General features: G+C 36.9%; 1 protein-coding gene and 2 long non-coding RNA genes across 4 annotated transcripts; 1 reads left to right on the top strand and 2 right to left on the bottom strand.

Annotated features, from left to right (window-relative positions):
- Positions 1-279: 279 nt before the first annotated feature.
- On the bottom strand, positions 280-13,119 carry LOC144644707 (uncharacterized). Of its 2 annotated transcripts, XR_013569176.1 has the most exons (3): positions 13,036-13,119; positions 12,767-12,877; positions 280-892 (listed from the first exon to the last, which is right to left on the bottom strand). It is a non-coding gene; the product is annotated as an uncharacterized LOC144644707 (long non-coding RNA). The 2 variants fall into 2 exon arrangements; XR_013569175.1 differs by lacking the exon at positions 13,036-13,119 and having other exon boundaries at positions 12,767-13,001.
- On the top strand, positions 8,018-23,704 carry LOC144644704 (uncharacterized). Its single transcript, XM_078504232.1, has 10 exons — positions 8,018-8,270; positions 11,942-12,276; positions 15,331-15,560; positions 16,362-16,466; positions 17,536-17,630; positions 18,148-18,301; positions 19,674-19,737; positions 20,177-20,442; positions 21,274-21,433; positions 22,500-23,704. Exons 2-10 carry the CDS (start codon positions 11,955-11,957, stop codon positions 22,670-22,672), a joined length of 1,569 nt encoding a protein of 522 aa, XP_078360358.1. The 5' UTR covers positions 8,018-8,270; positions 11,942-11,954; the 3' UTR covers positions 22,673-23,704.
- LOC144644708 (uncharacterized) lies at positions 18,188-21,068 on the bottom strand. The gene is made up of 3 exons (XR_013569177.1): positions 20,510-21,068; positions 18,435-18,627; positions 18,188-18,317 (listed from the first exon to the last, which is right to left on the bottom strand). It is a non-coding gene; the product is annotated as an uncharacterized LOC144644708 (long non-coding RNA).
- Positions 23,705-26,752: the final 3,048 nt, after the last annotated feature.

The following is a 26,752-nucleotide window of genomic DNA, read 5'->3' as shown; positions in this document are numbered from 1 at the left end:
TGATGCTTAATCATCCACCTTCACGAGGAGGCTTTTTTCTTGTTTGTAAGTATCAGTATCTATTCATTTTTGCACCTAAAAAATCTTCAGAGCGCTCCTTTGGACAAGCGCCTCGACTTCAAAGTATTGAATAGCAGTAGCCTTTCACTACCGTACTAAAATTATCGCGCTTTTTGTAGTTAGGTCTAGTTAAGATCGAAGCAAAAACGTTTAATTACTATTACCACTGTACAAGAAAAAATTATGACTACGCGAGCAAATAAAACAGCATCATATTCGTGGTTTGTGTCGAATCCGTTTATTTACAACATACCATTACAATATGCGAATGGACGATTTAACAAATACTTTGGAAACGTAACAATTTCTCATGGTTACTGCCGGGTAAATATTTATAGGGTTAAAATTGGCTCAGATTATATTCCTACGTTATATGCAACGACCAAAAGATGAGGTACATCTAATTTTTTCTGGGAATGAAATTATGCTTGTATGGTTTAATATGATAACCTGATATGTTCAGTTTTTTTACGAAGCAGAGCGGACGAGCAACAAACGTGGCCAAACGGTCACCAGCGGAGGACTTTTGCCGAGTTCACTACGTCGTCTATGATTAACGTACTGTCTTGTAGCTTGTACGGACTATGTAGTAGCTTGTTTACCACTCTAGGGGACATTCCATGAGGCACTTTGTGAAAGGGCTCTTGCACAGCTTCTCGCATGCCCTCACTGTTAATGTGCATGAGTAGTTGCAGTTATCATAACGAAATAAACACTTTTCAAAACAGTCGTGAGGTCCTTTATCGTTTCTTAAAACTGAGCTGTCAGCTTGTTTAGGGTTGTTGATCAGCACCATAAGGCTCAAAATCACAGCTGCCACGATAGCATTCATCTGTGTAAAAAAGGAGAATCAAGGTTGGAATTTTCATTTCAATCGACAAGGGTGGGGTACAGTGAAAACCTGCATAAAAGAAAAAGTGGATTAAGAACACACAGGCCGAAATTTGGTTAAATAAGGAAAAAAAATTCTTATATAAAAAATTGGTTGCCAGTTAGATTAGAATAACATACTAGGGTACAGTACTAAGTATATATATGTGCTAGACTAGTAAAGGTTAATTCCATCCATTTAAATTTATTAAAATCTTGAGCTTGTCCATTGATTTCATTTGTCGGTAGTCCATGCAGAACGTATTTTTTAGAAACAATTTTATAAACACCTTATGAACATTTTCTGGCTGATTTTGCAGAAAACACCCGATATATAAGAACAAAATCAGCCTGAACCTCCAAAACACGTGTTCTTTTATGTGGGTTTTCACTGTATCGCAGTGTCTTTGCGTTCTTGGGTAAGAAGCACTTTACGCTCCACCGCCCATCTGGATTAAAACGACTGGCACTTAATCCGATTACACTCTATTTGTATGTGGGAAAATAGGCTTTCCGAACACAGTTCCTGTTTAATTCTACATAAGTACGTATATATACGCCAAATACGTCTGACCTTTAATACAACTGGTAACATAAAACAAGTTTGTCACTCAGATCCAAGGGTTTGTTTACTCTGAAAATCTAACTGAGCTGAACGCTTCTGTAAATTCCATGATTTTTAATAGCATCATAGGAAAAATCGATTGTAAAAACTCAAAACGTCAACTCGCTACGACACTGTCTGCGGTTATTTAGCCTTGATAACTTAGCCAAAAGTTGATGACTAAGTTACGTTTTTTACTTGGCCGCGCACCGACAAAGCACAACATTTTCACCTGAAAAAAAAATATTTTTTTTGGAAATTGCAATGTATGTTTTCATGTTAATTTTTATTCTAGCGAGCCTACATAAAGTATGCCCTGCTACATGCCAAATCTCGCTTCCGAAAAACCAGCATCTATATTTATTTTATTTAAATCGTTAACCTCGGAAGAAACGAAAGACAACAATCCTGATCTTATCATGAACAAAACTTTACCTTCTAATCAAAAATGTTAATAATCCAACACTAAAACAAATCATTTTTAGTCACGACTCACCTTCAGTAGATCTACTTGATAACTTATTCAAACAATTCTTGACTTTTTTTCTTTCTTTCTATGTTCCTTGTTTACTCTCGCTTGTTTGGAGGCACTTTGAATTTTTCTCTCGTAGAGCGCCGTATTTATCCCATCTACAATTGTAACTACTTCCTTTTTTTGCAAGCGTTCCCCAAATATAGACACTGAACTTCCTATAACGATTAGTGAACGGACCTCGCCTAAGAATTTAAAACATTTTAAGTACACACCCACGGTTATGGTTTCCGATTCTCGTGGGTAATTAATCTACCAACTTCTTGTCTTTTAAGAGTTCTTAAAAATCTTAAAGAAAAAACAAGCTTTAAATCTTCGTCTATAAGTGAAAAGAAACAGGAAAATTACTGTTAAGGGGAAATGGCGACTACATTATTTTAAGCCATAAAAGAGTAAACACTGCTATTATAATTCTAGGATAACAATTTACATTTTCTTTTTACCAAAGCGATATAATAGCGAAATGAGCCGGCTAACAGAAACTGTTTTCCTAACTGTAAATTACTGCACGTACATTTAGGATTTATGTGCTATATATTAAAGTATTTTTGTGATGAAAAAATATTACCCTGATATAGAAATCAACCAAAAAATAACAAAAAAAGGCACCAGGCGACGAACTCATACCCATTACGGAAGGAAATTTACGAGCAGTAGTTATTAAAATCAGTACCGAGCAGTAGTTAAAAAACGGTGCCTTAGGTGAAAATCATTGATTGATATAATTGCGCAATATAAGCTCATTAATAAAGAAATAAATGATGAATAAAAAATTCAATTTCTTTAAAAGGCGTAATAAAGAAATTCGTTTTTGATTTTTAACTGGGACGCAAAATGAACAAATTCTACAGCTAAATGTGCTGGAATTTGGACGTTTCCTCCCGTGTTTGCTGACATTCTACAGCGAAGATTCTTATCTTTGTTACATATTGACAAAGGTATTTTACTAAATTATGGAGCTGGAGTGTGCAAATGTTTTTCTAATGACGAAGTTGGTTTGAACTAACCTGATGAACATACGTAATTCACCAGCAATTTTTGAAAGATAAGTATGTTGACTTTAATTTTACAATCTGTAAATTGGTCGCGTGCCCATCGACTAATTTTTCCTTAGATACGAGCACAGGCATAGATGACGTCATCGCATGGATCTAAAAAAATGCTCTAAACTGTTTAGCGTTGTTAGTTTTAATTTTCGATAGAACGACAAATTGCATGTAAATCATCACCGATCGCTTCATATCGGACGAAGATTAAATACAGCTGTGAAGCGACAAAAGAAAAGTAACTTTTGTGACCCATAAAAGACTTAATATCAGTTCTGGTTCATTTTTCCACGGAGGATCTGATTGAACTTAAAAATGTTGAATTATGAAGGTCAGTCATGAAGTTATATTTAGTTGAAAAGTTCATAGTTTTAAAACTACAGCAAATATTTTAGCTAGTTGGAGTAAATATTTTTTAATTAACACATGCAAGTAAACCAGAAAAAAAAATCAAGGTTTCTAAACAACTGGATTTACGTGACCTCAAAAATACCAAAATTCTCCTAGTCTCGGCGGAAGAGGTTCTTCTATAACAAATTATCGGCTAACAGAAGTATGTCATTTTTGGAAACAGAAAAAAAAGATTAACACTATTCTTTGGAATTTATCATTAGTAAACAGAATGTTTCGACTTATCTGTATTAGCCGATGATCTCATTTTGTTGTAATACTGTTTATTTCAGCACATGGCACTTCAAACCCTCGGGCACTTGATGCCATTGATGCCCCTGGGCATTGATGACACTCGCGGTTGCCACTTCAGGCAAATTTAGAATGAAACGTCAGGATCGTCTCACGAAAACTTATCGCGGCTTTTCAAATTATTCAATGATGAATGAAAGGAAATGTTAAAAAAATGGTTGAAGAAAACGTTGATCTTGAGACTTCTACACAAAAAGGCTGTGGAATGACCATTGCAGTGAAAAAGAATGCAAGCTGACTCGCGTTTTTGAAAAGTGCACGTCGCTTGTATCCGATTTACGGTTTTGTAATATTTGTTGAAAAGTTTATAGTTTAATATGCCATTAGAGTAAATATTTTAGCTATCTGGAGTAATATTTGTTAATTGACAGACAGGAAATTGAACCAGAAGAACCTTGGCTTCTAAACAGCGACGTAATTCGACTGGAATTACGTGACCTCAAAAATTTGAAGAATCGGTCATCAAGTGTCTGAAGTGCACTTGAAGTGCACTTACTAAAATAAACAGTATCCTTACGAAATGATATCATGCGCTAATACAGATTAGTATTTTCTCATTACTCTGCATTTTAATTCACTAATTACTTAGCTCTTTGGTACGGTCGAATTCCAAAGATAGCTTTCAAAGAAAATCAATAATCATTCTTTTTCCACGTTACCGAAATTGACATATTACAGTTAAGTAGCATCTGTTGTGGAAGAATCTCTACAGACACAGTGATCGATCAAGATCGATTACTTACATCATGTAAATTTATAACGAAACCCACATATTTTCTTAGGATATCTACCAGAAAATGTAATAACACATGGTTGATAATAATTTTGATCCTAAGGTTTCTTCTAATTTTGGCTTCTGTTTCGAACAAATATAAATCTTAAAATAACAACAAAAAATAAAAAACCTTTCTATCGATTTGTTGCAAAGAATGGAAACACGTGGCAACTTGCATTTCTCTGGAGCGCCAATGGCCGGTGCCCAATTTACGATAATTTTAATTGTTTATTTTGTTAATCATTACCTTTGCATTGTCGTTGCTGTACACTAAGGGACGGGCCATTATTTTCTTGGAGGGGGGGGGGGATGAAAAATTTTCCTCTGCAATTTTTTTTTTTTTTTTAGTTTATGCACCTCTGCAAACATTTTTTTTTCGAAATTCTTACTATTTTTTGTTATACATATTGTGTTTGCAAACAATTTATTTTGTCTTTCCAGGCCCTGCAAACAATTTTTTTCAATATTTTTCATCCCCCCCCCCCCCTCCAAAAAAATAATGGTCCGTACCTAAAGAGGATCTGGGTGGTGGTGGTTAATAGCCTGCGAGAGCAGAAGGCCCCCTTGGGGTACTCCCTATAATGGCCTATACGGGGAGGCTCTGCCCGAAAGGGGTGCCTTTTTCAGGCTTCAGGTATATAAATGGGCAGGCATTTTACAAGTTTAAGTATACCAAAGGGTATACTTTTAAAATGGCCTTTAATTAAAATATTTCGAACAGTTGCAATTTATGGCTGTATTTTTTTTTTATTAAGCGTTTCATGAAAACGACAAGAAAACGTCGTGTTCTAAGTCTATGCCAGGTCTTTCAGGTATAAGAAAGAGGTACCTTTTTGTCAGAAAAAGGTATACGAAAGGGGTTCAATTTCTGTCAAAGTGGTATATTTAGAGGATATTACACGGCGGCGCGAAGATATGAAGTTTATTTTCGAGTGGTAACGGCAATATTTTACGAATGAGTGCAGCGAAAGAGTAAAATATTGCCTTTACCACAAGAAAATAAAATTCATATCTTCAAGCCACCGTGTAATTTTCTTTTTATTATATAGACAAAAATAATGCAAGTTAAAACATTTTTATTAATGAAATGGTTAAACACGAGCGACGGCTAAATATAACAATTTAGCAAATTGCCCAACTGAAAGGCAAAATTTCGCGAACGGAAGCTTTCAGAAGATGTATCACGTAAATGAAAAAACAGTCTTTTTATTAGCTTTCATCAATGTCACTGACAATAAATAATTCGCCGTTTTGAAATCTGTTTCAGCTCAAACTCACCGCTTTTCTGATTTCTGGTCGCGAAGTCTTGCAGTTCGGCAGCTTGAATTTCTTGATTTTCTCTCCCTTCGTCGGACTCTCCACAAGCAAGAAGCTCTTTTAAATAATTTCAAGGCATATGAAGTTTTCTTCTTCGTGTTAGAATTTTCCTGCTCCTCAGAAAAAGATTTCATTTTGGCTTCAGTGAACTTTACGAATCGCTCAACAGCTCGCCATTTCCAACCGGCGTTGGCAGCTTTACACAAACAACCGTGCAAAGGCGGCAAATGACGTCATCGATATCCTCACTAGTGAGGATATGGAAAATACGCCACTACAGTCCCTTATTATTAATATTTAAATTATTTGCTACTAAAACAAGATGGCGGGGAGACCGAAAAAAAAACTAAAAAGCTAATATGCGTGGTTTGGCCTCCCCGATTAAACTAAGTTAATGTGCAAATAATTAAAAATAGTTGGTTACATGGCGTTAAGACGCTAAATAGATAAAAGAAGTAAGCTAGAGGATGAAACGTTATTCACAGTTTACTTTCTTGAAAGAGCAAATTGAAATAGCTAGGCGATTTTGCTGACAAGGGAGTTATAAAATTTGGGTTAGTGAAAAAACACCCGGAAAATTCTTAATATTTATTCGACAATATAGAGTAAATGTAAGGCGTGAGAGTTTCTAGTATTGAAGATGTGCAATTAGTTGTTTCCAAGGAATTCAGTTTTTACAAAATTTTGCCGGTGCAATTTTAAGGATGAAGTCTTTCAAGTATAAGAAAACATGAACTGACCTAATTGCAATTTGTTATGCCAATGCAAAATAAATAAAATTTGAGTGGAAGAAGATTATAAGGGTACAGAAAAAGAACATTTTTTTTAATCGTGCATCAAGATATGAGAAACAGCGTTATATCCGTTGTTATTGCGTTGTTCCATGAAACTTTTATAAACCGGTTAGAGAAGGTGCTAACCTGTATCTTTTGGACATTTTTAAGGTGTTTCTTAAATCTTGTGGCCAAAATAAACCTGAAGCTAAGACAGTAATAATCCTCAAAAGGGGCTTTTCTTTTTGTAAACTATTTTTTTCCTGGTGTACGGTCTTAATCTGTTCATTCCACGGGTAAATTTACATATCAAACGCAAGTTAAGTAGCCCAGTACATTTTAAAGACGATAGTGAATATGCTATTATCAATGCAGGTTAATTATAAACCTTCAAACTCATGCACCAATATTATTGCCGGGTGAAGCCTTGAATAAATTGTACAGTTTTTTGTGTGTGTTTTTGTGTGTTTTAATTACTAATCTGACATTTCTGCAGTAGTGTTTCAGCCGGTTACTAAAAGCTCGTTAAATTAACAGTTCGTGCTTGGCCAAGGATATGGGAAATCCAGCTTACTTTACGTTTAATGGATTTTTCTTGATTTAATGGGCTCTGGCCTGTCAAGGGCATTAATTCATCTAAACGTCTAATTGCCTCGATTTTCTTTCCTCTGCATTGAGCTAATATGTTTTTGTTTTTATTCAAAGTCAACAGAAAAGAGTTGTCACCTCCGAACCACCTGCTATTAACGTTTTAGGCTTATTATTTTTCTCGTAGTGGAAATTACCCTTGCTGGTACTTGCACGGAATCCGCGAAGACTTTGTTTTTACGCGCAACATTGGATAACGAAATCAGTTATTCGCACAATTTTGAAAAATGAAGGAAGATTCGATATTTATTAAATTGATAATATTGATTTCCCGGCAATCAGAAAATCAGTCATGCAGTTTCGTATCTCATTGTTTATACTAAAATTCAAATAATATATGTTACATGTAATTAAAGATTTTCCGGCTCATTCAGGTTTTAATTTGGCCAGGTTTTTTATGAATAAGTTGCATGGAGACATCTATTTGCGTAACTGCGTAGCTTTTGTCTTTGACGACGCTAATGTTTTGTAAAAAAAAATACATTGCTACTAATTCGGCAGTGAAGGCCCCCGTCGATCATATTTTGACTCGGTTTATGTTTACGTTTGATTCAATAATTTTATGCAAAAACTGTTTGCAGTACATCGTCGGATTATCGGTGTTAATCGCGTAAACAATGGTTTACGAAATGAAAAAGTTTTACTTCAAGTGCAGCCATTTATTTCTTAGAAATTTGCATACGGAAATGTGAAATCCTTGTACGCTGTTTTATTTTCTTAATTCTTTCTAATATTTTTTTGTTATCCGTGTTAGCGAATCCTTATTCAGTATAAATTTTTTATCACAAAAAGCGTTGCGCTTAAGCATGCGCTGTAGCAAAGAGAACAACACCTGAAATTAACGTTTGTGATGTAAATCGATAGTGAGATGATTGAACATAATTCGACATAAAAACTTGCTTCTGCTTTGCTTGGGCGATTGTCTGAATTCAAGTTGGGCAAGGTAAGTCTGGATGCAAATTTTAACGTTCATCTTTAACACGAGTTATTTAAATGTTTGATTTTGTATCGCCGGAATATCGATCAATCATAGTTGTAACAAAAGTCGAAGTCTGCAGATTGCTAGCCTCGGGGATAAAACTATTCTCCGTTATTCCCTTGTGTTTACTTTACGTACGAGCACATTTATTTTTACATCTATGATACACGAGAACCGAAAGGGAAGAAAAAACGTGAGTGCGCGTACGTTAGAGCTAAATCGATTGCTCCGATAATACGAAAAAAGCAATTTTTATAGACAAAATACTTTCAAGACAGGTACGAATTTTGTAACGTTTAATACTAAATCACTAGCTGATAAATTATTTCATTTTACAAACGAAAGTTATGGCTTGAAGATACCAGTTACGAATATTATAAAATTGGCCCATGCAGGTTTCACTGATTTATCGCGCCCCCAATAATTTCATCAAGCTATCCCAAGTCGAATGATATTCAACTGTCATTTCTTATCGTGCAGATCAACGCTAGACATACTTCAGAGAAAATTAAAATTAAAAAATAATAATAAATCCCGAGAGAGAATTTTAAATAAAATTACAACGAACATTTAAAACACAAGAGCTTGAATCCCTTTGAATTTACAACATACTGTGATCTCGGCAATGCAGGATATTCAAATTTGACATAAGTTTAAAGTTAACGTGTCGCGGTGGGAAATAATTAAGGTTCGATGTCCTGCTGTCATTTCGAGACTTGAGGTTTCCTTTAGAGCTCTATAACAAAAATACTTTATTTTTTTGGTGTAAAATCGGGTTTGCGAAAGCCTTTGTAAAAGTGAAGATACGTTATTCTAACTCCGGCATTGCCACGAGAAAGCATGCAATGAAAAGTACATTTATATGAATGGCCGGGTGACTTAAAGAAATGTGAAAGACAAAATAAACGATATGGTTAATTTTGATAGACAAAACTTTAGCCAGACCGAAGAAACTGAACGAATAAGTTGAATGCAGTTATTATTTCACTTTCAAGGCGAAACGATTGCGTGTGACTAAAGGCCGAGTGAGTTTACATTCAATTTTTGAAGTGTGATTTTAACCCTGATTCAATTTTGAGTGTGACGTGCTGTTGGAATTTCCAACAAAAGGATTCCCATTGCAAAATCAAAAACCGATCAGCCTTTCATCTGCCGACAATTCTGAAATTTTCTTTGCTTCGCTAATTACCAACAGATAAACATAAAAGATTATTTTTTCATTCTTATTTTAATTTTTAGTACTTTTTTATATTTTTATTGCATCCAATGTAAAAAAATATATGATCGAGAAATATATACGTTTAAGAATTCCAAAAACAACCTTAAATCTAAATAGTTTTGATCTTTTTATTTCCAGTGAAGAATTTTTAAGAAACAGTCTTTATTTCAGCTTTCGCCAGCATAAATGATTCCAAATCTTCTATTTTCTGTTCAGGCGTCTACGACCTTTATCTTCTTTAAATTTGCTTAGATTCATTGCATTGTTATCGTCCGAAATCAAGCTTTTCAACTTTGAAAATATTTTGTTGAAGGAATTGCAGTTTTATCGCGGTTTGTACGGGGAGTTTTTCTGAAATATTTGTTGTTTAGTCTTTCGATTAAGCTTTTCTGTCGTGAAGTGAAATATCGTCGGGTTTTGCATAAAGACCTGTCGTAAAACTACAATATTATAATAATGATATTTCTCGCGTTTCTAATACCTGTTGTAAATTGCAATAACGTTTATCGCATTTTGTAATAAAGCACCAATCGCAAACTGTAATAATATATTGACGTATTTTGTAATAAGCCTTTAACATAAAAATAAGCAGTTATCTTAAATTGAACGTCATTGTTAACTAATAACATGCGAAGTGCAATCTTAAGATATTAGTTCAAAAAGATAACTGATAGCTGTGTTAGAGAGAGTGAACTCGCATTTAACATTTGGCTTAAATATGCGAGCTCTTTCAAAGTTGTCGGCTGCGAGAAAATTTAACAAGCTGATTTATGAAAAAAAATGACTATATACCAGTGCTTTCTGGCAAAGCTACATCTCTTAAATTTGGTCAGAAATATATTTTGCCTAGTATTCAAGTTTTATTATTTGAAAATTATTTGACATCGTTTTTCCGTACAAAAAAACTGTAACTTTAGTGATTTGTTTGCCTTCCCGTGCCCCTCACAAAAAAAAATTCCGGCCAAGGTTTATTAGAAAGTTGGTTCGGCGCGGCTGGCTGCTTGCTGGCTGGCTGGAGGCTTGATCAATTAATGCTGAGGTTTATTATTGTTTTACACGGTAACTTAGTTTTTCTGTGATCCTTTATATTCAATACCTCTTCGGTTACGATGGTTGAAACATTAAATATTCAGGCACTTCTTTAGATAACAGAAAGTTATCATATTCTCAATTACACACCAATCGCTAAAACGTAACAACATGTTCCGCAATTTATAATGAACTGGTCGACTCGTAAATTGTAACAGTGCATTGTCGTATTTTTATTTTGAAATAATATGTAATATTGTCCATAATTCATATGAGTGTCATCATCGTTTTTTTTTCCTTGTGTTATTCTGCAGCATTTTTTATAATCTGCAGATAACTTTTTTTGTTAAAATCCCTGAATATTTAGCTATAAAAACTAACTGTGGACAATGTAACTTAAGTTATACCATGCAATAATTAAACCTGAGTATAAATTCGTATAATTAAAAAATATATATATACAAAGTGCAAAAACATGTATTACAATCGACGAAAAATGTGACAAGAAAATTCTTATTACAAATTGCTTACAAATATTCTGACAAAACGCAGCGTTGTTACAATTCAAGTCTGTAGCGCGATACGGTACTAGAAATTATAGTAGTCAATATCTAGATATATATATCTTGTGCGTTTATATGTCATGATATCGGCCGTGCTGAAGACTGCGTGAAAAGTCTAATGAACAGATATCTGATGGCATAATTCCTTTTCCTGCAATACACCAAATTTTACACCTATTGTAGTGGTATATAATTAAGTCGTGTTCTGATAGTCTAGAAATTGCTATTAAAACATCATGTAATACACAAAGCGTCTGCAAGTCTGATCGGGTTAAAGAGAGGAAAATTATCTCCGCATTTCATTACTGATCTATAAACACTTTTTCCTTTGTCAGAAGCGTCACTGTTTATGTCGGTTCCTTGTTTCTCACTATGCGGTGGTGCCCAAGGTAAATCCGGAAATTATCGTCTAAAAAACGCTTTGGTATTTAAAGAAAACAGGTGGTTTATTCTTGGGAAAAGTTGACTTTGGAGTTTGTTTTTTACTGATCATGAAAGAGCATTTTCTATATCTATAAAGATCCAGTTTGACATTCTCGCGCCTTAACAATTTAAGGATATAGGCGACATCTGTAATCTTGCGCCAAGACTTTGCGAGGGTACATTTTTTCTGCGTTGCAGAGCGCCACAGGTAACTACTTTAGAATAAACAATAAATTCAGCAGAAAAGTTGTTACGCAGTTTTTATATCCGTCAGTAAAAGCTCGTATTCAGTTAGCCGTTTCAGCACAGTGCAACATTCACAATAACTGAATAACCTCTATGTACCTATCTTATCATGACCGAACTGGATTTTCGTTTATTTTTTATTTTTTTACTTACAGGGACTTTCAAGCTATGATGCGGCTTACTATCTTTATCTTCTCCGTGGTTCTGATAACAGGGATATCAGTGTCGGATGCACTCTTTGTCTCGTGGGATAAAAACGCCAATTTGACCAAAGATGACATTTTTATCGGCCTCAAGCGGATTTACGTGCCAAACAAATTTGGAAAAATAACCCAAGAATTCAGAAATCTCACTACACACTCACTGGATGAGCGGTGTCAGAAGGGAATGCCACTTTCTATATCATGGAGTTTAAACGAACCTTACTCTCTAGTAATGGGTCCAAAAATCGGCAGAAAATTGGGTTTTGCCGCCCGAGGAATATTTCCAAGTAAGTAGGATGATAATAGCTCTTAGTCTATAATCGTAAATTATTTTTGTCTGACAAGCAAAATCCAAAGGAAGTAGCAAAAACACTTTCGGTTTTATGACCGATTTGTCTTTTTTTTTCTTTTGACTATTAAAAAATTTATTAGGCTGATTTTTGTGTGTTGTTAGGGACCTTCAGATCGGAGTACGAGTACGACTTTTTCGAATGCCACATTTCTCACCTATCTCGTACCAATAGTCTCTTCTTCAACTGTTCAGTGACAGGGAGGAGTAAGGGCTTTGAGAACGTAACTGAATTAAAATTCGAAAGTCGTACTCGTACTCCGATCTGAAGGTACCTGCAACATTTATAAATATGTTATTCAGCTCTACCGTATTTTGCAAAATGAACGAGGAACTGGTTTCACTAACCAACTAAGTTAATATTATTCTCAACTTGCTTGCTATAGTGTTGTTAAAACAGCTATCGACAGTTACAAAATATGACTTACTTTACTGGAGGTTTATCGTTCCTTTTTCCTTAGTGAAGTTTATCTTCAGCGATAAGTTAACCCTTCGTTACAGGTGGAGAACTGATCGATAATCTGTGCTCAGGCGCTGTCCTGTAAGAAATTGTACTAAACTAACTATATTTATATCATTGGAAAACGTGACGGTTAAATTGTAGCTCACAGTTTTTCAGACTGGCTAGCGCCAGTAAAGTCTCCAAACAGCCAACACCTACTTGAATTTATCTAGTAAAAGTACAGTAAACCCTAACCTTTTAACCACGATCGTTGAAGTGGGTAGGAAGCTACACTGCAGAATAACGTCTCCTGTTTCATCTTGCCAAATGATTAAATTTTCCATAATAGCACCCTTAGCTATAAATTGAAAGAAGTTGATATTCCGGCCATGTTTTAGCGTGATTGGAGTGTTTTAAAGGCTTTTTGCGCCATCATGGACCCATCATGGAGGCCATTAATAGCTATAAATGTACCTGCCAATTAAAATATGGACTGTTTTAAAGCAATTTGCCCTTTTAACCATCGAGGTGGAGATTTATGTCCCCCAGAAAAGCGTCTCTGCTTTAAAAGATTCAAATTGTTATACCTTAGTTAAGTGTAATTTAGAGCGTTTTAAAAGCAATTTACGCTAAAACGGAGGCTATGGCTTTCATCAAAATCGGCGTTTCGTGTTTCTTTACACGCATTTACGATAACAAGAGGAAAGAAAGAGACAAAGAGGGGGCTTATGTGACAGCAATTTATTTAAAGTAATGCTTCCTTAAAAATAAAAGCACTGCTAATGTTCCTACGATTGACTGATTTTATAGTTCGCATTTGATGTTCGCGAAGAGGAGGCTCCTTTTGAAATTAAGTTAAGCATTAAAAAGATCAGGCAACATACCTCGGGAAACTCCTGTACCAGGATTATTCACTCTAGCTGTTTATTTTTTTGATCGACTGAATTCAGCTAAGCAGCTAGCTGTGTCGAGGCTGTAAATGCTTTTCAAATTTTCGACAGAAAAGAAAAGAAATTAATGCAATTTATTACCAATACTGGAATACATTTGTCGAGAATCTGCACAATCCCGGTCCGTATTTAATAAAGTACCACTTTACTATAACTTGTCTTATATAAAGTATTGTTTCCTCCTTAGTAAAGTCAGCAGATCTGACTAATTAAAAATTGACTCGTGACTTAAGAGAAACCGTTGTTTAATGTGTTCATGTGGGGAAGTTAAGTAAGTCATTTTTCTGTTGTACAAAATTACTTTAAAATTGAAGAAAGCTTGAACGTTACTGTTTTCTATAGCTATAGTAGAAAAAGTCCAAATTAAAGAAGCTATGATAAACAGAAAATAAACAAGGATGTTACGAGTAAGGGTGGTTGGAACATTGCAATCGCAAACTTGAAAACAATTGGCCATTTTTTTCAAGATGTACCATTTCTTGCATAGCTCCTCAGTTTAACTGTGAATTCCTGGTTTCGTGCAGTAACCAAAGTGTGTTTTAACAGATTATCGATTACATATCAAAATATGTCAATACAATTTTAGTCATGTTTTCATCACTGGAGGCAGAGTAGATTATATACAATATTTCACAACGAACTCGTTTGGCGGTAAACAAGGCCGTAACTTTATATTCTGAGAAGGAAAAACATACTCTCCAACTGAGAGTTGTCTCTCATTACGGGTTACAATATGCCGATCATCTTAGAGTTCGCTTTATATACCGAAACAGGCACGTCATGCGTTCGTGAGAACTGAGAAGTCATGGCCGAGTGATAAAAATAGATTCGCAATGCGTACATGTGTGGCCTACGAGTCCACTTGACATATTAATTGAAGTAAAACTGAACAGAAAATTATGGGCTAGAACTATAACACAAGCCGGGTCCGGATGTATTTGATTGTAAGAAAATAACTTACCCGTGATATGATGACCTGAAAAAATTATTGGAGACCACGCATACACTAGAATAAACTGACTTGTACTCAGACTCTCTCACAACCCACGTGACCGGCGTTTGACTCTGATGGACAAATAAATAAATAAAATCGATCATGCTATAGTGTGTCTTGTAGGCCACACAACCAGACGCGAAATCTTGCAGTAGGCAGTTTTTACTGAATACAACGCTTATAGAACGATGTGCCCCTGCGATGCAATGTCTGATTACTTTGAAATTTCGGGATATGTTTATGTGGCTCTTAACGGGCAAAAAATAAAAAAAAAATCGAAATTTCTGTTTATTTGACCTTTAAACCACCATTCGAACTGTTGTTAAATACGTCTCAAATTATAAAGTCCGTGTTTGAAACTGAGAATGAATATGTATCTGAAATAGAGTAAGCTGGTTCGGATGCAAGGAAGACTACAGCACACTATCAAAATATTTGAGGATTTCTATCAAGCGCCATTTGGCAAATCTTGATGTCCTTCTATTCGCCTTGCGTTATGCGATTACGTGAAATATTATAAATATCATTTTATCAGTTACGGGTATGCAGTGTCCTTCAGTATAAATGCTTAGTTGTTATCAACGGATGTAAATTTTCATTATACAGGTGTTGTTCAAAGGCTTGTCCACTACTGTTGTAATGGAAGTGAAATCGTTTACGGCACATTCATGAAGAGCAACAGAGAAGCAGAGGAACACTTTTCCGAACAAATGTACGATTTCACATTCCCGGTGTACCAATCCAAACTGGACAAAAACCTGTACAGGGACCAACCGTTTGTGTCCGTGGTGGCAGCGCCAAGGGTCGTGTTGCTGGTCTACGATGGAACCGGCAAGGTACAAAACTTCAATTTTGTCACGTTTACAGTTTGCATTACCTTCGGAAAATTTTAGAGACCGTGTCACGGCTGAGTTAAGTTTATTCTATTAAGATTTGCCTAATACTCGCCATGAAACGTAGTGTTTGTAAAAAAATACTTCTATAGATCTAATTGACAATACCGTAGCTTCATTACAACCACATCTGTCTCCCGGACGTTATTATTTAAAGTTTCAAGCAAACGAGACTAACTTTGAAAACTGTGTGACCCTACAGTATTTTAAAAACCCATATCGCAATCCGTTTCAATCTTCTTCACTTTTGGCCATCCGTACCTTCTTTTGTATTTGCTGTGTTGTTGAGATGTTCCTTCACTGTTTTAAGCGGTATTTTTTTTATTTCACCGAATTTAATGGCCATTTCTCATACTTAAATTTGGCTTACATCCGTGACACAGTCCCTTTAAGAACGGCCTTTTCGGGCAACGTTTTGAAGTGCCTGCTGCGATTGAAGAGGTGATGTTTCGAATACAAGCCCGGTAAGGGGATCTTTACAAGTGTGAATGAAGGCTATACAGTAAATCCAGAGTGAAAGGGGACCGCCACGTACAGTATTAGAGGATAGTGGAGCTGTACAAGAAGGCCGGCTATGGGACCTAATAGAAGCGGATGGGACCCTGGACAGGGGACGCAAAACTATGGAGCTTACAAAGAACTATAAAGTGGGGTAAAAGGACTAACATGCATTGGGGTTCATTGAATAAACGCTTATTAATCTTCGTCTTGATGTAACTGCATTTCAAATTATTTTTGCCCTAGAAAACCAGAACACAGAACCTTGCTGATACGATATTTAATGCCTGGCCATTCCTGATATTTATCCTGGCAGCAGCTGGTGCATCTGGAATGATCGTCTGGTTATTGGTAAGAGTTAAAAATAAGGATGCTAACTTAACTTCTTTAATAGCTGATACAAAACAAGAGAGAAACTCTTGTTCGCTACACGGCACGAAACGTTCCCTGACTTTGATAATAGACGTCAAAGGCCAACAAGTCCTTTGATATCGCCCCTGACAGGCATTTGACGCACGTCGAAGTTAGTAACCGATTTGACGCGAATCAACAAAGGTTCCTTTCACACGAGTCCAAGTCACATTTAACGGTACCTTTGTTACACCTTTAATAAAAGTCAAAGGCGAGCTATCTTTTATCAAAAGCAGACGGTTTTTGCCGCAATCAAAGGTATGCCAGTGGCTCGGCAACTTTTTAGCAACTTTTCATATTTCGAACATGCAACTTTTTATCCTCTCGAGCAACTTGTTGCATTTTGAGCAATTTCTAGACCGAAGATCTCCGAAGATTAACCGAGTGTTGTTCAAAGGCCATACGAACGTTTCCGAAGAATTTACGAAGTTTGCCAAAGATTTCCGAGGAACATCTTAAGACGCCTCAACTTTCGGCTCATTCTGCATTAAAACATAACAAACTCGTCAACAAACATGTCGTTATCGATATCTTCACTATTTTTTGTGAGTTTAAGAGATCCTTTTATGTAACAAATTTTTCCCGTAAAATGTTATTTAGATACTTCTCTTAATATAAAATTGCATAAAACTGCTTAAAATCTTACTTTCAAGGGGGAATTAGCATATATTTAGAGAACTTTTCTTCATTTAATAGAAGCAGAGTTTGGAATTTTTGGGGGGCAACTTTCGATCAACTTTTATTAATCAAAAGTAACTTTTTGGGTATTTGGAGCAACATCTGAGCAACTTTTTGAGAAATTACGGGCAACGTTTCGGGAAATCTCGAGCAACCTGTGGAAAGCCTAGCTAGTAGCCGTACCCACCCCCCTGGAAAAACGTTTTTCCTCGGGGGCTGGTTATGACTACACGCAGGCTATTGACTCCGAAGTGAGGGTTCAAGATTCAAGACAAATAACTAAAATATAAATTTGATGCTGACATTTGCTGGTGTGTTTTTTCTCCCACAGGAATATGTTTTCTTCTCAAAAGAGTTCCCCAGAAAATTTGTAAATGGGGCCTGGGACGGTTTCTGGTGGGCTGTGGTTACCATGACGACCGTAGGGTAAGTGACAAACGTAAACAGTCGCGTTCAACGTTTGCGCGATTGTCCTCTTACCACTGACAGCTAGCCATGCAGCTGCTACGAACTAACGAATTTGAATTCCTGATAAACGGTTTTTAAGATTGAGGGATAAAGTGATTTTCACTTGAATGTCGAAAGTAATTCGCCGTTTGCTTTGGTTTTGCATAGATACGCTTAGAAATTTATTTGGTTTTGGTCTTGCGACACTCAATCGAAAAACACTCTATGAACCTTAAAATCGCACAAACCGTGAACAAAAAGAAACAAACAAACAAACACAAGCAAATAAAATAAAAAGCGCTTGTGTTGTTTTCACAAATCACTTGCGAGTACAAGTCCTACTGGACGCAAAATGAAAATTTTCATTACTTATTGTCATATATATTTTAAAAGAGAAATAACAACTACTTTGAATTGTTATGATTTTTCTTAGAGATGTTTTAACAATCAATGCATTATTTTAAGTTTTAAACTTCTCTCTTCTTTTCCTTATCAGTTACGGCGACAGTTCTCCAAAATCACTGCCTGGTAGATTATTCTGCTTCATTTGGATAATTACTGGTATAAATATAATATCAATATTTACTGCATTGGTCACAGCCACGGTGACTGCATCGACGCGACCATACTTCAACGTTCACGGCGCCAAGGTAAAGAAACGTTCTACTTAACCCCCAAATTTTACAAAAAAAAAAAAAAAAAAAAAAAAAAAAAAAAAAAAAAAAAAAAAAAAAAAAAAAAAAAAAAAAAAAAAACCAAGTCGCAGTATGGACTGGAAATCACTTTAAGTTGTCAATGCGCTATTCTTCACCTTCTCTATACTTCTACTTGTCCTTGTGGAGAAAAACCTTCGTAACGCCTTGGTAAACCTGAAACGGCCGAGTAACTGAATTTGGCCAGACGTGAAAACGAGTACAACTGTAAATAATAGCTGAGCTCTTTTTACATGACCATATTAATTACTGTATTGCAAAAGCTAGAAATAAAATAGAACAATCGCCCAATCAGGCTTTGAAGCAAAATGTGCAGATTCCTCCGTGTCTGAACATTTGAGCCTAGTAGTAAACATCATGTTCTTATGCTTTCTTATGCTTTTGTCGACGGACGTTCGTTTTCACTTGGCACAAACTACTTATTTATGCTTGTGTTGGTGCTTGCGTCGCTAGTACAGCCCTTCTCCCTCATTTACCCACTCCACTCTACTTTTTTTCATGAGTGTTATTCGTTTATCTGTTTTGTTTAACTTTCCCTTTCCTCATTTACGGTAGTGCCAGTAGTTCGCAGATTAGTTCGCACCTTGGCAGATCAGTTCGCACCTTATCTAAGTCTCAATATTATTGTGTTATTAAACAATTATTGGATGAGGTTTTTGTGATAGCCGGAATAATCAAGGTCGAGGTAAGTGTTATCAGCCGAAGCCGAAGGCTGAGGCTGATAACACTTACAGAGACCTTGATTATTCCGAATATCACATAAACCGAATCTAATAATTGTTTTATTATACATTGTTTTTCTGGAAAAGGAAGTAATGACAAACGATTTCAACCTGTTTCAAACCTTGTGCTAATTCCGGCTGGTCGTCCTGCTAAATCGTGGAAAAGTTACTTTCCAATTTTTGTTAGTCATTTTGTGTTTTCCGAGACTTTATTGTCAGTAATTTTTGAACTTTGGTCAAACTATTTCTCGGTTGAAGAAGTGAATCGACGAACTATGAATTTCCTTCGTCGCCAGATGCCTGACACATTGCTCTTGGAAATCAAAAAAAAAAAATTCCTCTCTCTTTTTTTTTTTTTTCATGTGAAAATTTTTCCTCTAACCGACTTGTAATTTATTTTTATGTCACCTGGCTACCTGGCTCCAATAGGTTCTCTGGTTATTCCAGGCAGCCAGTATTCTAACTTTACTTAAAATAATTTTTTTGTATTAATAATTTTGTAAGGGCAAGAGTACATTAAAGATTGATGTTATATAATAGATCCATCGACTCAAGATTTACCGCGCTAATTTATTTGCACCCATTAGATTGGCGCAGTCAACGGGAGTGAAGAATTTCGGCTTGGTGTTAGTATTAACTTTGACATGCAAGGTAGGATGATCAACGTTTAAAGTGATAAATAACTTCTAAAAACTTTGTAAAAGGCAAAAAGGTATCAAATAACAAAATAGAATCAATGGAGCCATAGCTCAATATATGGAATCTACGCGGCCGCATGTTCTGAGCATCTAAGGTAAGCGTCAGGGCAATGAGTTTCTATAGAGCCTCCCCTCCTTTTCCTCCATCACCCCCCCCCCCCCCTCCCCCTCCGCCAATTCTCTACCACTTTGTGCGGGTTTAATTGAACTCTATCACTTTCCTTCATTGTCTTTTACTTGTTTATTGATTCATCTATTTATCTTTCAATTTATTTGACGAAGCGGTCAATTAAATTTAGCATTTGCCATGGAGTTCATGTATTTAACTGATCAATTCGCGTCACTGCTGCAGATTTCCAACCTCACACAAAGTGCTATTTTTATTAAAACAGCATTTGGTACCCCAGCATCAATGACCCAAGCAGTCAAATACCAAGAGGTGGACGGGATCTTGATTGACAACTATGCACTAACAAGGTTTTCCAACCGGATGGCGAAGGAGCCATTTCGCGTGGAGCGCACCATCGAACATCCAATCACATACGGCCTCGTGCTGCCATCCGGGTCTCCAAACACGGAACAGTGTGTGCGACGCTACATGAAAAACTTCAATCATGAAATATTTGAACGCATTGCAAAACATCTAAAACCTATTAAGGTACATAACTGAGCATATTATATTTTTATTGTTGTGTTGGATTTATCGGATTTGGTGCCCTACTTACTGTAAGCGCATCTTTTTCCGAAAACAAAGCCTTCTTTGAATTGTCGTCAGTCCTTTACGTGGGGTACTACCTGAATTTGAATGAAATTTTGAGAGTTTTAAAGAAAGGATTAAAGAAAGAAACTTTTTGTTGAAGCACCCACCATCCTCAAATCACATTAAATCTCCAATATTTCTTATTTTTCTAGATTTTACTTATCCTTTGAAAAAACTATGATCATTCCAAATATCCGCAAAAATTACCCAAGAAATACAAGACACTGAAAAACATAGATACATTAGATGAGCGAAGCGCTTTTGAATTTCTTGAGACCCAAATGAGATATTTCTGTTAAACCCATGTTAAGCAGCAAAAAAACGGCCTTCAAGTGGATCCCAGCCATAGAGGGTTAGCTCCCAAGGAACGCCGACGGTGGTAAATCGAAAGAGTACAGTTTGTAATGAATAAAATGATAGATCAGATTAGCATTTTACCCACATCTTCCTCAAGCCTTACGTAATAGCTCAGTCAATGGATGTAGAGCACCATTTCCCTTTCGAGGAAATGGTTTCACATTTAACCATAGGGGGGGGGGGGGTGTTTTTCCGAAAAAAAAAAAAAAAAAAAAAAAAAAAAAAAAAAAAAAAAAAAAAAAAAAAAAAAAAAGAGGGAAAGGGGGGAAAGAGGAGATTTGGAAAATTGTGCTTACCTCTGGGAAAATGCTGGCTACGCCCCTGCATAACTTAATTCAACTAGATTAATGTAGAAAAAAATTTATTTTCCAGAGTGAAAGTACCGATAAAAACTATGCTGTTAAAGCGACAGAGGGTCTCTTCTACCAAGAGCATATGTTCAGCACTATTGTCAGGATCGGCGTTATAACTGTAGCAAGTCTTGTGCTGATTGGACTCATGTGGGAATTTGCATATCGAAGACGAAGATATGGTATGTAATGCTACCTTAAAAGAAGTTCATCTTGGCAATTATCTTGCTTGCGTGTTTTACTCGATGAGAATTTTCAAAGCCAGAACATTTTCTTACTGGCGAAACTCGACCAAATGAAAAATGGACAGACAGAAGGACAGACAGACGGACAGGCGAGAAGGACTGACTGACTGGCTGACCGACAGAAGACTGACTAAGGCTGACAAACTCTGATTGGCCAATTAACGAACATCTGTCATGTTAAATACCGTATTTATTCGATTAAGCGCCCAACCTCGAATAAGCGCCCACCTCGAAGAATAAGCGCCCACCTTGAAGGTAGGAAAAGTTTATAAGCGCCCAGCCTCGAATAAGCGCGTACCCCCACCCCACAAAAATAAGAGAAGTGCGCAAGAGGAGTAATAATTATTGAAATTGACTAAGTACTTCTAAGAGACTTCCCCAAAGACCGAGTTTTTTTAGTATTTACAGAAACTTTCAAACAGTTAATGCTGCCACTTCGTTTGTTATTATTCATTGTTTTGTTACAAAATAAACTTACTACTTGCTGAAGATGGTGAAAATGTAATAAGCGCCCAGCCTCGAATAAGCGCCCACCTCGAATAAGCGCTCACTCTCGAGGTCCAAAAATTTAATAAGCGCCCAGGGCGCTTAATCGAATAAATACGGTATAACCAATTGCTAATTTTGCGGAGTTCAGGCAAAAAACAAAAGCATACGATAGTTTGACTGGTCAGTCGAACATCTATTTATTTTTTACAAATATCTAGGGTTGCTTCTACTTTTGATGGCCTCTCAGGGGTTGGATGGGGGCTTGTTTTGTTCCCCCTCCCCCCCCCCCCCCCCCCCAAAAAAAAAGCCTTAAGTTCCTTTTGCTTTCTGGCAAAAGTATTTTGTCAATTTTTATGATCCCTGTTCCCCTAAAATATCAAAAACACAGCTTTTGTTGCCGTGTTCCCAGCTTTATTTTCCTTTTTTCCCTCGTTGCCAATTATTGTTTGACCATGTTCCCTTGTTCCATGAAACCTCTAGGGAGCCTCACTTTTAAAGTACTTTCTCCTTTCAGCTAAATCACTGTCGACCAAGGCGGCTACCGAGGAAACCCAAGAGATGATTGCTTTACAGTCAAGTGAGACCGATTCCAAAACATCCAAGAAGGAAGAGCTAGTCCTTGGCTACAATAAGTTTCACCAGCGATGGATCGAACAGCTATTCAACACCAAATTACAAAAACCTTAACATTTCTGGAGTCTAGCTTCACGCAAACGGTCTTTTGCTTCATGTCGTCAGTTATCTTTGTTGACGTCACGCAATCCAAAGAAAGTTTGCGTTAGGAGTTATTGTAGAACCCAGACTCCTCGCTGACGGTTCATGAGCCCGTTCGCGATTAGTGAAAGTAATAGTTAATAGGTTAACGCAGCGAACTTCTACAAGAAGATTCTGACCCTTTCAACTCCCAAGCCGATCAGAACAACCCTCCTTAATAAAGGCCATGTTACACGAAGCAATTTTTCTTTGCAGCTTACAAGGCAACAAACATTGTACTGCCAGTTGGCAAAATGCTTCACGTCTAACATCCCAATTTTGCAACCTTCAATGCAACGCTGAAAATGTTGCGTTGCAATTTGCAAGAAAAGTAAAAACTAACCTCTATCATAGTTAATAGAGGGAATATTAACTATCCTCTATGTTTTGCAACGTTGCGAGACAAGATTCCGCTTGTGACTTGTCAATCGCAACTTGCAACGCGATTTATTTATTTTTTATTTTCATTATATACTCTCGTTACAAACAGTACAAACATAACATACAATATTAACAACACTTACAACAACATAGAATACATATATTAAAAAAGTTTAACAATACTTCTTATCCTATCATTAATAAAATGAGCCAGTCAGATCACTTCCTTCGCTTGCGGGAGGTTTCAAGATGTCAATCTCTCACCGCTTCGTTGCAAGGTGCGAAAAAAAATTGTGAACGTGTGGCACCCCTTCTGCAACGTGCAGTATTCTTCAGCCGTCGTCGTTGTGTTGCAAGTTGTAACGAAAATTGCCTCACGAAACATGGCCTCATTTATCACACATTTTTATCTGCTATGTTGGTTTGAGAATTTGGTGACAATAATGCGCCACATGATGACTTTTATTCCATCCGAGTAATTGATGAAAATTTAAAACTGGTCCGCCTAAATGCAATTGCTACCTGCAGGCCAGCCCATAATATGTTGTGAATTACTTTTAATAAAGTGTGAAGTGTGTTCGAAAAGAGTGTCGTAATTGATCTACTTACGTGACAATTGTTTTTCATAGTTGAACGTACCACGCTTTTTTAAAGGCCCAACCCTAAGGGCTCACCTCGCTAAATTGGCTATACAGTTGAATCCCGATAACTCAAACCTTCAAGGGAAATAGATAACGGATTAAATTATGGGGAGTTCGAGTTAGCGAGGGTAAAATTGGTAAGAAAATGACCTGAAGAGGAATCGAAAAAGGTTCGAGTTAGAGTCAACTGTATATCTCGTTAATACCTACAGCCAAATTGTTTGGCCCAAGCAGCTCTTTCTCAAGTTAGAGGTGTCTCGTTAATTCGGCCAACTTGTCAATACGGCCGGATTTTGGAACCCATTTAGTTGATACCAGACAAAAGGATTCCACCAAATTGCGAAAAGAAATAATTAGTGTTCGTCCCTTTTTGCCAACATAGCAAGTGTTCCCGCATTTTGGGCGCGTGAGAAATTTAGGATCCCCCCCCCCCCTCCCCACAAAAAAATGAGAGAATGGGGTAGTCATTCATACGGGAAGCTGGCTAGGCAGTCTAGGAATGGTCCTTTGTAATGCATCGTTCAACATTTGAACAAAGTGACTTGTTGTTTCGTCTTCTTTGCCTTAGTGCCAGCCTTACTCTTTACAAGTGTTTTTCTACATGTTACATTTCGCTTTCTCTCCAGGCACACATTTGTTGGATCAATTTAGGTTTCTGGGAAACTGCTCACCTACCCCTCCCCAAACCTAACATTAACCTTACTTATCGCTTTGGGCAAAATGTTAGGTTTGGGGAGGGGTAGGTGAGCAGTTTCCCAGAAACCTAAATTGATCCCATTTGTTTTGGCAACCGTTTGTACAATTGTTAACAAAAGCAGTATTTCAATAAGGAAAAGTGTTCATCTCTGGAGAGATACAGTTGAGTCCCGATAACTCGAACCCTCAATAACTCAAACCTTTTTCGATTCCCCTTTAGATCATTTTTTTTTTCACTAAATTTACCCTCGCTAACACGTACCCCCGATAATTTAAACCGTTTTCGATTTCCCTTGAAGGTTCGAATTATCGGGATTCAACTGTATTGTCACTCCATACCTTTCCTTCTGAGCGAAATATCCAGACAGGTACTTCTTACAATGTATCTTACAGAATTACGTTTCCACTTAATTAATGTCGTTGTCACGTTAATCCAAATGTTACAATTGACTCAAAACTACCTACTTTCAGCTCATAATATTCTCTTCAGTTTCATTTCAACTGCATGCTAGTATAAGAACAGTATAAGAACAGTCCTTGGGGTGCAGACGTAATTCCACTCACTTCTGAGCCTCTGTGCGACTCTGTGACCTGCCTCAGCAGATCACATTAGAGAGCAGGTCAGAAAGGTCAGCATTCTATGGTGATCAACCAACGAAACTAGTTTTGTCAATCGCGTACGCAAATATACTTGGTTTTCACTGTTACGTCACTGTCACGCCGCGAAAAAATAAATCCAAAACTATTGGGTCAAAAAAATCAAGAATATTACAGGTTGCAGAAAACTACTATATAAACTACAGTAGAACCCCAGTAACTCGAACTCTGAAGGGAAACGAAAAACCGTTCGAGTTAGCGGGGTTTCGAGTTATCGGGGTAGATTGAATATTTAATTTGCCAAGTTAATAATTGATAGTTTACTGATTTTACAGCACTGCAGTATACAGTACAGTGCAAATTAAACTTATCTCGTCAGAAACTCTAACACGATCATAAATTCTTAGGATAAGAGTGGGAAAAGGTTGTCAAATACGTGATTTGTTTTGTTGCTCTAATAAATGGGCAGCCGTCGTGAGTTGCAAGAACCGGGATTCGAGTTATCGGGGCAAATTTGACCCAAATTTTGATCAAGGGAAACGAAATTTACTTCGAGTTAGCGGGGTTTTCGATTTATCCGAGTTCGAGTTAACCAAGTAAAAATGACTTAAAAGTGAGTTCAAATCCAAGGGAAATAGAAGTGTGTTCGAGTTAGCGGAGTTCTACCCCCCCCCCGGGGGGGGGCACTTCCTATAAATGGGCTAATGGGTATGTGCCGCTGGATGGGGTCGCATTTTCACGACTGGACTGACTATAATAGGGTCGTCTTTCAAGCATTTTTTATAGAGTGACTAGAATGGGGTCACACTTCTCCGGGATTTTGAGAGTAAGAAACTTCTGACAAGTTGTGATTTATAAACAAAAAGATTCGCCGAAAAAAATGCTACCGTATTTATTGCTGTTGTTTAATATTTGACAAACGGCTCCCATTAAATTTCTGGCCTTGAAAACACAACTTCAACATTAACCAGTTGCACAATAGTCCAGAACAAAGTCCACATTCGTGTTACGGTATTTAATTGCAATTCTGCGTCCATCGAAGTTAAGATAACTTGGATCTTCTATTGCAGAAAGTGACTAAGAGTAAGTTGGGGTCGTGAAAATGACATTTACCCAAAAGTGACTAAGATGGGGTCTATAATTGGCCAAAGAATATGACTATAATGGGGTAGGGGTTCTGAGAGGCCAGCGGCACATACCCAACAAAGATTGACCCAACTTCCCCCCCCCCCCCCCCGGGGGGGTTCTACTGTACTTGGCCAAGTCGCAGGTCTGTACATTATTCCATACTCGAGGTATATATCGATCCGTCAAAATTTTCACGCAAATTTAGAGATAGAGAGCACGGTATGCACATAGAGTGCAAGAGCTGCCGGAGCAGGAAAATAGAAAATATTTTTTTCTCTTTAGTCACTCTTTACTATACAGCCCCCCACCCCCCTTCCTTCCCGCCCACCCCTTCCTTTCCACTCCTTTGCGTAGTACCGAGTTTAGTTACGTAGTTCGCTTGCAAAAAATTTTTTTTTTGGAATCACTTTCTTGGGGAGCTTGGAAACCAAGCTTGATTTGGTAGTCAGGCTTTCTCATTACAATTGACAACAGTGATTTTCACAGAATATCCACTGAAAGGTTCTTTCAAACTTCTTGAGAGAAGCAGATGTTTGTTTAGAAATTTCAAGCGATGTCGAAAATTATGTTG

This window comes from Oculina patagonica, chromosome 2, assembly GCF_052425735.1.
Source record: "Oculina patagonica isolate OP01 chromosome 2, crgOcupat, whole genome shotgun sequence".
Taxonomy (NCBI): Eukaryota; Metazoa; Cnidaria; class Anthozoa; order Scleractinia; family Oculinidae; genus Oculina; species Oculina patagonica.
This window is presented reverse-complemented; position numbering and strand designations above follow the sequence as displayed.

Excerpts from the sequence above, each read along its gene's own strand:
- LOC144644704 (XM_078504232.1), top strand. The coding sequence starts at position 11,955 with ATGATGCGGCTTACTATCTTTATCTTCTCCGTGGTTCTGATAACAGGG. Across the intron at positions 12,277-15,330 it reads CGCCCGAGGAATATTTCCAA|GTGTTGTTCAAAGGCTTGTC; the intron begins GTAAGTAGGATG and ends TTCATTATACAG. Across the intron at positions 16,467-17,535 it reads GAATGATCGTCTGGTTATTG|GAATATGTTTTCTTCTCAAA; the intron begins GTAAGAGTTAAA and ends TTTCTCCCACAG.